Raw genomic sequence first — 12,093 nt, forward strand, 5'->3', positions numbered from 1 at the left:
CCCCACCCACTCGCTCTCTTAAGTCTTCATCTCCAACTCATAATGCACTCCTTCTTCTATCTCATCATTAGTTCCCTGGCTATTCAGGCTGGTAAGTCATTCTTGACGAGCGCTACATCTGCTGAAGACCCCTCCTGATATTAATAGTCTGCTCTTCTAGCCCCATCTCTCATTGGCCGCGCAGAGCCGTGTTTTGTCATCGGAACAACTGCTCTACCCGCTGAAGTAAGCGATGCCGCTGCTTCCCTAGCCAACACTGTGACCTGCGATACTTCCAAGACCACCATCTCCGGCGTGCCGGACACTATTGATGGCAGCACAACCTTCTCGTCTATTGACTTTAGCAAAAGCTCGCAGACACCGCTGGCTTTTGCCCTGTCTACATTTGCTACCGAGAACAATCTGGCTAGCACAGACCTAGCCAAGTTCCAGGAGATGGCGAACGTCTATGTTGCAACCGAGGCTGGTATTCGTTCTGTTGGAGGGGCATTGGATATCAAAGTGCCCAAATTCTTCTTGGCCTTCCAGATCTCACGCATCCAAACGGCCCAGGGATCGCCACCCACTACGCCGCAAAGCCAAGTTGACCATTTGCTGCAAAAGGTTTTAAAGAATTCCCCGCGGGAAAGCGCTGCCCTAAAAGACCAAGTCACGGCGCTGTCAAAGAAGCTCTCATAGGCCGGCTTCTCTACAGGGCTCGCTGTGCGAGGAAGAGTTGGTCTGGAACTAACAGTCGCATTGCGCTCACTGAGTAGCAGCAGGTAGCAGCATACTAGAAGAATGGGATGTAATATTAACACAACTTAAAATGACTGTAAACACTAAACTCCAACATGCGTCGAAAACAAAGACAACAAACGTAGAAGCACTTCCCACCATAATCGTACAAATACACTCGCCCAACATACAGCGATTCTCTAAACAGGCCAATGCCCAACGGACTATTTCTCTGCTGTTTGGGTAGCCTCACGAGCCTTGGCAATGGCATTGGCGAGTCTGGTCTCGCCGCCACTGGCCTTCCACCAAGTATCTGTGCCCCACCGAATCATACGCTCTGCAGCGCCGCTAGGGGTCATAGCTGGCCGAACATCAAGGAAGAAGACTGGCTCACCAGTGGGCTCGGGGGGGCCCGAGTAATAGTCAATGACGTAGCGAATCTCTTTCTCCTCGCCATTGACCTTGCGGGTAACGTACCAATCGTGGCGGTCAAAAGGCGGTTCCGCGCTATCGGGCGGTATCGGTTAGCGTTGCTTGAAGTGAGAGAGAGGGAACCTCAATATTTATATCGGGAGATAGCTTACTTGAAGGTATCGGGGAAAACAGCACCCAGCCAGTTCATAAGAGTTGCCTTGGGTGTTTTCTCGCCTGGCCGGCCCTGGAAGCGAACCAAGGTGGGGACGTGTTGCTCTATTGATGGAACCTCACTGGCACACTCGGCTGCTCTCTCCTCTCCCCGTCTGCAGATTTGCCAGCCACGGAACAGGCCACCAGCAAAGCGGGCTTCCCAGCCTAGAATCTCATCCCAGGCACCCTCGTTGAGAAAGTTATGCACAGCAACCATCTGTTCAATGGCTGTTGCGTCGGTATCCTTGTAGCCCTTGCGCAGCAGAGCGTTGTACATTTGTTGGGGCGAGGGGTATTCCCACTTGTCGCTGCCGTCACCACGTGGGATCGATGAGCCTTCGCGCTCAGTTGGAAGGTCGATGACCTGGTTCGGTGCACGCTCTTGTGAAATCTCACGGAACATGTAGTTGAGCGGGTTGATTTGCGAGAGGAAGCCACTCTGGGAAGACTCAGTAGGCTCAGCTGCGGGAGCAGATTTCGGGGTCGCGGATGACGTCGAGCTATAAGCCTTGCCGGTCATTACATCGACGGTCTTGTTGTGCATGGGACAGGCAGCCTGGACAAAGCCGTTAGTGGTTATGCAAGAGAGAAAGCGAAGCAGGATACCTGGAGGCAGCATACTGGAGGGGCGGCACCAGCCTCAGCCTTGTGTGTGACGGGGCAGGCTTTTCCATCGATACCAGCAGTTGAGGATGGAGTGTGCTTTAGAGGGCAAGCAGGCGCTGCTGTAGCGGAAGACGAAGCTGGAGTCGAATCAGCCCAGAACCAGCCCATAGTGACGGAATGTGAATGCAAGGTAGAATGGGGCGGTAGCTATGAAGATATTGGTGTAGTGATAGTGATGGGCAGAGACGAAGAAAATAAAAAAGGTAATGACGGTGATTATCTTTTTCTTCTCTTTTTTTTTTCTGCTCCGCTCATTGGCCGCTTTGTCCATTTCACATGGCAATTACGATCATTTTTTTTTTTCGAGCTGAATTGCGTTTAACTGTATATGGCCGTATATGGCCAGTGATTAACCGATAGCCGCAGGATTAAAGTGCTGCTTCCAGCTTGCTTGGGTTGTCAAAATGCTTAATGTGAGGAATGCTAGATGTTGCGACAATTGCTATCTGGCATGCAACCAATTTTTGTAAATGGCCTTGATTTAAGTGTGTTAATATCTCAAGGGAAGAAAGACTAAGCTGCTCTTAGCAGACTGATATCCTATTTTATCGACTTTTATCGTGCATCTGCTAGCCCTTCATTGTTGCTCAGCTGCTCGCATATGGTGATTGGTTTCAATTGCAGTTGCAATTGCCGAGTCTAGTTTTTCACGAGTGCAGTTACCTTCAAACGCTTACTAGCACAATCGTACTTCCGTCGAATTTTCTCATTTTTTTTTTCATTTCTTCCTCCTCTTTTTCTGTCCTCCTCTTGTCTTTATTCTGCTAATAGCAACGTCATGAGTCTTTGCCTTTGTCCATTGTCATCGCATCAGCCATCATGAGCTTGACTGTCCGATGTGCCCGTCCTTGCGGGCAGTTGCACCGGATAGCTCCTTCCCTGTCGCCATTACTACCTAGGTCTCTGCTGTTGAACCTGCAACAATCCGCACGGCTCCGAGCTCGCCGTCTTCATAGCTTTGCGGGGTTGTCACACGGGTCTAACCAGAGGTATCACAAAGAACGCCAAATCAAATATCTCAAGGCTGGGGCTGGAGCTGCGGCAGTAGCAGGTGGTCTTGCACTCGGCTTCGGTGCCTCCGATGTAGACAGCTCCACAAACAACAAGAAGGACCGGACGCCGACAGAAACTCTCATGCTAGCATCGTCGCAGGAAGAGATGGATAAAAGACTTCCCAAAGCCACAAGTAGCTTGACACGGCTTAGATGCAAAGTCGTTTACTTTCTTGATACATGGATATGGGAGCCATTCTGTACTTGTGTGCGCTTTGTGCACCTCTTTGGCATTTTTATGCCTGTGATAATCTGTGTCCCGGCAATCTGGATGGGCCCTCGTGTGGCTAAGCAGGACAATGAACGAAGTGGTACTTTGTGGTGGTACGGCTTTCTCGTGCAGTCCATGGAGTGGGCTGGTCCGACATTCATCAAGGTTAGAGGAGGCGCATCATTCATTCCCCTACGGCCTATACACTAAACAAACAACTAACTGATTTTTACTTTTACAGTTAGGCCAATGGGCAGCCTCTCGCTCCGACATCTTCCCCGATGAAATGTGCAACATCATGTCCAAACTGCACTCAAATGCCCCAGCCCATAGTCTTGCCGAAACAAAACACATTATTTCCGAGGCTTTCCACGGTCTACCATTTGATGACATCTTTGAAGAGTTTGAGACGACTCCTATGGGTGTTGGCGCCATTGCCCAGGTTTACAAGGCAAAGCTACGCCCTGGGCTAACGGTCCCCGAAGCAAAGGGCCCCGCTAGTGCTTTTCAATTGTTACGAGAAACTGTTCTTCGAAATATCGATATTATCCTCAAGAGCTCGCCTAAGGGCGTCCCATCGTCCTATGTCGCGGTCAAGGTTGTGCATCCGGGTATCGACCGCACAATTCGGCGAGACTTGCGTATAATGGCCTTTTTTGCCCAGGTTCTCAATGCCATCCCCAGTATCGAGTGGCTTTCTTTGCCCGACGAAGTTGCCCAGTTTGGCGAGATGATGCATCTGCAGCTAGATCTCAGAATAGAAGCTACAAACTTGGCTCGATTCCGGTACAATTTCAAAGACCGAACAACAGTATCATTCCCGCATGCCTACCCACAATTCACGACCAAGAAGATGCTCATTGAGGAGTTTGCTCAAGGAATCCCCCTAGCAGACTTTCTCGAGCTCGGTGGCGGCGTTTACCAGCAAGACATAGCAAACGAAGGCTTAGATGCGTTCCTTCGTATGCTACTCTTAGACAACTTTGTCCATGCAGACTTGCATCCAGGGAATATTATGGTGCGTTTCTATCCAGCCGAACTGCCCAAGTGGAGCAAGTCCGAAGGCTCAAACCAGGAGTGGCCTGATACCGAGACGGAGAAAATTCTTTCTCGGCTACGGCCCTTTGCTGCCAGCAAGAATAGAGAAGGATGGGTCCGGGAGCTAGAAAATATTGAGCGGGAGGGATACCACGCCCAGCTCATCTTCATTGATACAGGGCTTGTGACAGAGCTCAACGCTGTCAATCGCCGAAATTTTTTGGATCTTTTCCGTGCTATTGCCGAATTCTCTGGTTACCGAGCTGGCGAGCTCATGTGCGATCGGTGTCGCCAGCCCGATGCAGTTATTGGCAAAGAATACTTTGCCTTGAAAATGCAGCGTCTTGTCAATAACGTCAAGAGTCGCACGCTAGCCCTCGGCAGCATCAAGATAGGTGATATCCTGCAAAATGTCCTTGGCATGGTTCGCGAGCACCATGTGCGCATGGAGGGCGACTTTGTAAACGTCGTCATTAGCATTTTATTGTTGGAAGGGATTGGGCGGACACTTGACCCAGATCTTGACCTGCTAAGCAGTGCGCTGCCCATCCTCCGGCAAGTATCAGCACAGAGCGGAGCTGAAATGGCAAAACAAGGCGACTTTTCGGTTTTGCTGATGTGGGTAGGCCTTGAGACGCGGCGCTTCCTTCAAGCCAGCGTGGATGATGTAAGTTTATGCACAATCGGTGATAGCTTAAGTATTAGAAAGCCATGCAAGTGCGCCATAACTAACGATAAGCCAATCAACAGGTTGAATCATGCGTCAAATATGATCTACTATCGCCCAACGTATAACTTATATACATCTCATTTATTAAGCTCACCAGCTTCCCTATTTTTGCCTCTCTAGCTAGGCAAACAAGTTTTTGTCGACTGCTACAATATTTCTCTCCGAGCTGCCTGCTTATTCTGTTCTGCCGTGCTGCAGCACATCACTCTCTCATTGCATATATGCATACGCACACGCACACGCACACGCACACACATGCATTGCTTGGGTCAGGCATCGGGGTTTACCTTTTGTCATCATCTGCCAAGGTGCAGCTAGTTATATGAAAAACGTATAGCCTTGTACATCATACCACACCATTATTCTTTTCTTTCCTTCTTTTGCTCACTGCTAGTTTTGTCTCTTGGTGACCACCAAGTCTCCCCTTCCTTTGCCTCCAAAATTTTGCCCCAAGTTCCCCCTCCCCCCCCTCCCCCCCCTCCCATCACTTCTTATTTTGTGCTTTTCTTTTCCTTCATCTACTGCTTGCTATCTTTGCTCCCTTACCACCAACTACTATTGCATATTCCTTCCTGTCCTCATATACAAAAACGCTGCCTGATGCACCAAAGTAAAAACGCCTGACCAGCCGGATGCCAGTCACAATCTCCGAGCCTATCACTTCCTAGCAGGCTTGATCTTATTCTGTTCTCTTCCTCTCTCCTTCCTACAGACCAAATATAAAAATATCTTGTATCTTTGTATCTTGCCATGTCTAGATTCATGCAGAAGAAGGATAGTTTTACTATCATTACGCCTATTCCTAGCTTCATCCCCCGCCAACTGGCCCTTGACATTATCCATTCACATTCCGAAATCATTACTTTGAACCCACTTGTCCTCTCCCACACCCCCATCGCTGCGCCCCGTGATGCAGCAGCCGATGAGTATTACTCTACTTGGTATGAAATCACTGAGCGTATCCAATATGTCCCCGGAATGGGTGCTTTGGGGTCGGGCAAGATCAGTTTTAAGGGCTGTTTCCACGACACTACCTGGGGCCTACAGACTCATATATATGCCCCTATGGGCATTGATCTGCGCAACACCTACCGCATCGCTGGAAACGAGCCCGGCGAACGCCCTGAGCCTGCCGAGCTCGGGCTACTCTCTCTTGGCGCACCGCGCGACGGACTATATCTACGAGAAGACATCGTGATCCGGTGCAATATAACGCTAATGAGCTTTGTGCGAGGCCAGATGAAGGCGGCTAGCAAGCAGGTTGTGCAGCGTTTTATCAAGAAAGCCGAGCTGCTGGATACCGGCGCGCTGCAGGCCATGTTTGAAAACGGTCGATTGCGCACGCTAAATCCGAAGGACCTATCGGATGTAGCTGCTCAGGCTAATATCGCTCGGGGCCAGACCACGTGTTATTCACGCCCAGAATCTATGGCGCCCCGCTCAGCAAGCATGTCGCCCCGTCCAGAAAGCATGTCGCCCCGTCCAGAGATTATGTTACTCCGCCAAGCGAGCATGTCACCTCACCCAGCACCCATGTCGCTTGGTCCAACAAATGCGATCATGCAGATGCCGCCACCGTACCAAATGCCCATCGAAATGCCTGGCGATTTCACATATCGCACCTTCTCGGGCCAGGCGGAAGACCAAGCGGAACAGCGAGTCGAATTTCCGCATGGAACCCTAAACGACTGTAGTTTTTCAGCTCGGCTATCTCAAGCAGCACGGCTATCGCCAGCACTACCACCTATGCCGCTGGCGCTACAGGAGTCGAAATACCAGCCGGAGATGGTGGAGATTCGGCGTAGCCCACATATGGAAAATGGGACATTATGCCTGGGTGCGGATCAGCGCTGAGTCTGGTACTGCTTCAGCTCAGTACTCTGTAGAGAATACTGGGTATTGTCCGCTCTCTTCTAGTTAAACTACAAAGCGCCGGACTGATACTGTTATGGTGGGTGGCCACATTAAAATCATCAGTGTTGTAAGTCTTTTTTAGCCATCTTTTAGCTCCCCCCCCCTCCGCGCCCTGCCCCCCCATACTGCTTGATAATTACTGTATAGGCTGTGATATCTTGTTCGTATTATCACGTACGCTCATAGCCTATAGAGCACAGCATCTCCCGCCCATTCTCTCTTGATTAAACTGCGGAGCGCTGACTATTACCATGGTGGGTGGCCACGTGGAAATCCCCAGTATTGCATGGTTTTTGTCACGATAACTTTTTAGATTATTCAATCAAGGGCTTAAATTCCTATTTTAGCTTGAATATATGTGTGGCCTAGTTATCACAAACTCTTGAAGATAGATTTCTGTTGTTTTGCGTTTTATTGTTTACCGTCTACCTATATACTGCTACTTTATAGCAATATGACGGCGTATCCCTAGCCTAGCGAGAGCAGCTAGCCAATATCATCTCCTAGCACGCCGGCAACATGACTTGTCGTCACCTTTGTGTGTCTCAGAAGCCTGCCCACAAATCTTTGGCTCCATGGCCTTGACAGAACCCTACATGTTCACCAGTGGCCTTGTTCTTTTAGCTAGTCACGGGCTTTGCACCCAAGCAGGCACTTTTCGAAGTGTCCGCCACCAGTTCTAGCTAACTACCAGAACATGACCTACCTCGGCTGTAGTGAGGCTCTTGTATTGGAAGACAGGGAAAGGGGGAGAGGTGGGAACGCCAAGCAGTATCCTTTCCGCTCTTTCCATCATTCCTCATAGGGTGCCCCGGTTCAGCGGCCTCGATTCCCTCTTTTCTCCTTGTTACACAGCGCAGATTTGTTACACGACACATATTCTCCTCTCCTACCTTGATAACCGAGTTAGCAGAGCGCAACATTAATAATGTTAAAGTTGGCACTTCAAATACGCTTCGAGACAGCCATTCAGTTATCGACGTCGTTGACAGATCATCCTTTTTGCCACATCTTGCTGTCAATGGTTGCCTGCAATCCCATCTTCCCCAAGGTATAGATAGCCTAGCTACTTTTTTTCCTTGGCGCTTGCATTGTCCTTTTAGTTCATAGTTACTGGTTATTATTATTAGTCAATGTGTTCTCCTGTATTTTTTAGTCACAGTAAGTACAGCTCACCAAGCCTAGGAAATATCTTTGCCTCCGGCCTTATAGTCCCCCTGATCCTCGTTCCCCCCTATGGCCAGTAGTACGCACACTCCAGCGGATCATCAGCCTGTGTACAGAATGTCATTTGAATAGGCGACGCACTAACACCACGTGCCACCATACGCTCTCTTAGGGCTGATAGCCGAGGCGAAGCATCATACTGGCTGCGATTCTGGCCAGCCGCATCAACGCGCCCGCTCCATAGCACCTCGCCCATCGCTGATGCGCGTGGCCACACAATGCTGTCAAAGTTGGTCGAGTCGATGGTTTCGGACCACACAGCAACTTCTCCGCCTAGCACAAGCGACTTATCGGCATCGCTAAGTCCAGCGCGCGGGTCATGGGCATACATTTTGCGCCAGTTGTTAGTTGGTGTGCACCAGTCATTAAAGGGATAGAAGCTCTCAAAAGCCCGGCCGTTGTCAAAGTCAAGCCACTGGCCGCGGCCGCAGTCGAGATACTATATTATCCAAGGCGTTAGTTTACCCGAGTCATGGCTGCTATCACCAACAAAACTTACCCAGAATTCATAGTTGCTATCAATCACCTGGAAGCCTTGCGATATGTATTTCTTAGTGGCATTTCCTCCCAGCCAGCTCTGGATTATCACGTCAGAGCCAAGGGTCAGATTCCAGACCCCAACCATCTCCTCCCATACCAGCGGAATCAAGTCGTGCTTGCGCACTTGATCGTGGGCAGTAGAAACAAAGCGCTGGACAAGTGGCTGTAGGACTGCTGAGTCGTTAGAGCGGACTCCCGGATCCAGCATCGACCCGTTCGCATTGACTTCGTCGCCGCCGGTGTGGAAGTACGACGTATACTTATTAATGCGCGGCAAGAGATCATCCCACATAGCATCGAGGAATTTGTATACGCCCGTGTCGTTCAGCCGGAACGCGCCACAGGGGGGCTCCGCGCAGTAGTACCAGTACGGCTGCTCGTTATACGCCACAACTAGCTCCGGGTGAGACAGGGCAACAGAGCCCGAGTGGCCAGGCATGTCGATCTCCATGATGACTTGAATGCCACGCACTAGGGCATACTCGTAGATGTGGGTGATGTCTGCCGGCCTGTACGTCTGGTAGCTAACATAAGCACCCTTTTCCGAAACCTCGGGCATGGAGGGGAGCTCGAGCGGCCATGACTGCGAATCGGTGATGTGGAAATGCAGGCGGTTCAGCTTGTTCCAGGCCATGGCATCCAGGGTACGGAGGATGTCTTCAACAGGCATAAAGTTGCGGGAGCCGTCAATCATAATACCGCGGTGGGCATATTGCGGGCTATCCGAGATAGACACAGGGGCTGACCGGGTGTACCAGTATGTGCCCGAGGAGTGCTTGTAAAACAACTGCACAAAGGTCTCCAGGCCGTGAAATAGTCCAAGCAACGTGGGTGCCTTGAGAGTGGCCACGCCAGCCTCGGTGATCTCGAGCGTGTATGCCTCGTCGGCCTCGCCATCGGGGGCTGTCAGCACTGAGGACGTGTTATTGCTAGTCTGTATCAGACAGAGCTTGCGTACCCAGCCATACTTAGTCCCGTAAACATCAGGCTGGACAAGTTTTCCTCTAGGTGAAAGCTTCCATGGCACAAAGTTATCATGGAAAATACCCTTCATGGCGCGGGAAACAGCAGCCTGCACTAGCAGCCTGTCGTCGAAGACATCGCTAGGGTGTGCGCAGCCATAGGTGTAAGCTACCTAGAATGGAATGCTTGTTAGCTAATGCACGGCGAGTAGAATCTAAAAATATAGTGCACAGATTAACCTACCTTTCTCCCATTGTAAGTCACGTCAAGGGACTGAGAAATTAGGAGCGTGGTGTTTCCCGTTGACACTTCGGTGGGCACGGGCCACAACGCGGCGGCCGGCGAAAAGAACAGGAGCAACGAAGAGGCCGCTACGGCCAATGTTCGGGATAGAGACGGCATTATTTATTCTCTTGCTTCTTTTCTTCACCCTCTACTCTTTGTGGAGTAGAGCACAATGGTATAAGAGGGCAGAAGAGCTTCTCAAAAGGAATAAAAAAAAAAAGGCGGATGAAGTGTAGAGACCAAATACACAGACCTAGCAGATGGGGAGAAGGAGGACAGGCCTTAAGTAAGGGATATGTGATAGGCTGAGAAGAAGACGGAAGAAGAAGCAAACAAATCAGAAAGGAATAGGAGGGCCCTTAAGGAGTAGAGCACATGGGGATCAGCAATGTCGATCAGAATGGGGATTGTCAGTGCTATGGAGAATCTATCCCTACTTGGAACAACATCGGCACACGACAGAAAGTATAAATATGTAGTAAATGATAGAACTCACCCACTAAGATGTCCTAATAGACCACTACACAACAGTTAGTTTAGAGAAGAATAAGACGGAAAAAAAGAGAAAAAAGCGCCAAAGCCAAGGGCTAATATTAACGTTTAGGGTGGCCTTGACTGATCTCTGAATTGTGCAGCCTACAGCTAAGAGACTAAGCCATAGACCAACCAGCCAACCAGCACGGGAATGGAGCCATCATAACCTAATACTTGCTGTTACTATCACCTGATGGAAAGGACGCCATGTCTCTCTACCACACGTAAACGAGCATTGCCGTTACATATCGAAAGAGGAGTCTCCAAATTTCGGAAATTCACACCTCGCGCTGCTTGCCGCAAAAATGGAAATGGGGATGGGATGGGGAGAGAGGCATCCAGACATGGACGGAGCAAAGAAAGGCGGGAAGGACAGAAAAGATAGATGGAGAGAACCCTATAGTACGGTAAGATACAGCTAGCCTAGGCCAAGTACATCATGCAATGCCGGGCTAGTACAGAAGAGCAAGGGCTAGCATGTCTTTCAAAGTAAGTAAAAGTAACAGGAATGTAATCAAAAAGGGGACAGAGGAACGGGGACTAAGACACAGTCACGACAGAGGAAGCTAAAATCCGGAGTTCCGGAATTAAACAAGTGCTACTGACGTTCTATCAGACAATATGTCGTCACTAGCCGAATGTCAGTAATGGCAGTTGCAAAATGCCAAAAACCCTCTTGTCCCTCTGTAACTGATTGTGACGTCTTCAGTTGTTAGGGTTGCCCTAGGGTTAGACTTATACGCAGCCGAGATAAGACACCAAGGCACCACGGCATTACGGCACACAATAGTATTGTTTTACTTTCTTGACCATGCTCATTTCTTATGTCTTTGTCTTACGTTGTCTAGCCATGTGTGTCGCCATCTACATTCTGCACTCCGCCCTTCGTGGCATGTATTGCTTTTTGTTTTTCCTTTGTACGTGCTAGCTGGCTGGTGTAGGACATCTGGGCACAGAATATGCAGCATACTTGCAAACAACGTCTATATACGCTAAGCCGTAGTAGCATTGCGCTCTGAATTTACTTGCGGGCGCCGGGCAGAGTGCTTAGTTTCACTGTATTATGTGTTACGCTGTGCGTGTGTTCGTTTTATTCCCTGCCCTTCTCATCCTTTGCGTCTTCCTGGCTCCCCCTCGCCTTCCTCCCCACTTCCATGTCCTATCCCGTATGCCGTTTGTTTCTTTTTTAAATTAATGTCCTTGGTTTCGTACTCCTCTTTGCAAAGAAAAAAAACCCCTACAAGACCCCGTCTATGTCTCGGTCTTGCTCAAGTCTATGCTGTTCCGGGCATACGCACACCGCCGCATGGTGTATACAGCGCTACCGAGACTGAATTCACATGAGTCAATATTGAGCATTTCAGCTCGAATTATCCCCTCTACTCTCCAAGGGAGGGTGCAAGCATTGCATTGCTGCCGCCAGTACTGAAATTGACTCTGAACATCAGGCAGACCATAAATGTGGTTAATAAATATAAATATGTATGAAAAAAAAAAGATGGCCAAAGAGAAGTGAAATGAGCACTCCAAATATATACAAGGAGGAGAGTGTGAGGGTAATATATGGGGGGAAAATAGTGAAGATAAAT

General features: G+C 49.6%; 4 protein-coding genes across 4 annotated transcripts; 2 read left to right on the plus strand and 2 right to left on the minus strand.

Moving 5' to 3' along the window:
- Positions 1-42: 42 nt before the first annotated feature.
- Positions 43-678, plus strand: HOO65_010496 (uncharacterized protein; the record flags this gene model as incomplete). Its single annotated transcript, XM_071006168.1, has 2 exons — positions 43-91; positions 161-678. 2 exons carry the CDS (start codon positions 43-45, stop codon positions 676-678), a joined length of 567 nt encoding a protein of 188 aa, XP_070862318.1.
- A 263-nt stretch (positions 679-941) lies between these two features.
- HOO65_010497 (Cytochrome c heme lyase) lies at positions 942-2,118 on the minus strand (the record flags this gene model as incomplete). Its single annotated transcript, XM_071005953.1, has 3 exons — positions 942-1,224; positions 1,302-1,900; positions 1,966-2,118. 3 exons carry the CDS (start codon positions 2,116-2,118, stop codon positions 942-944), a joined length of 1,035 nt encoding a protein of 344 aa, XP_070862319.1.
- A 1,215-nt stretch (positions 2,119-3,333) lies between these two features.
- Positions 3,334-6,895, plus strand: HOO65_010498 (ABC1 family protein YPL109C, mitochondrial; the record flags this gene model as incomplete). The annotated part of the gene is made up of 3 exons (XM_071005324.1): positions 3,334-3,438; positions 3,515-4,978; positions 5,810-6,895. The coding sequence occupies 3 exons, from the start codon at positions 3,334-3,336 to the stop codon at positions 6,893-6,895; spliced, it is 2,655 nt and encodes an 884-aa protein (XP_070862320.1).
- A 1,294-nt stretch (positions 6,896-8,189) lies between these two features.
- HOO65_010499 (Beta-hexosaminidase) lies at positions 8,190-10,087 on the minus strand (the record flags this gene model as incomplete). Its single annotated transcript, XM_071005622.1, has 3 exons — positions 8,190-8,621; positions 8,682-9,857; positions 9,929-10,087. The coding sequence occupies 3 exons, from the start codon at positions 10,085-10,087 to the stop codon at positions 8,190-8,192; spliced, it is 1,767 nt and encodes a 588-aa protein (XP_070862321.1).
- Positions 10,088-12,093: the final 2,006 nt, after the last annotated feature.

This window comes from Ceratocystis lukuohia (assembly GCF_044167205.1).
Source record: "Ceratocystis lukuohia strain C4212 chromosome Unknown Supercontig1_pilon, whole genome shotgun sequence".
NCBI lineage: Eukaryota > Fungi > Ascomycota > Sordariomycetes > Microascales > Ceratocystidaceae > Ceratocystis > Ceratocystis lukuohia.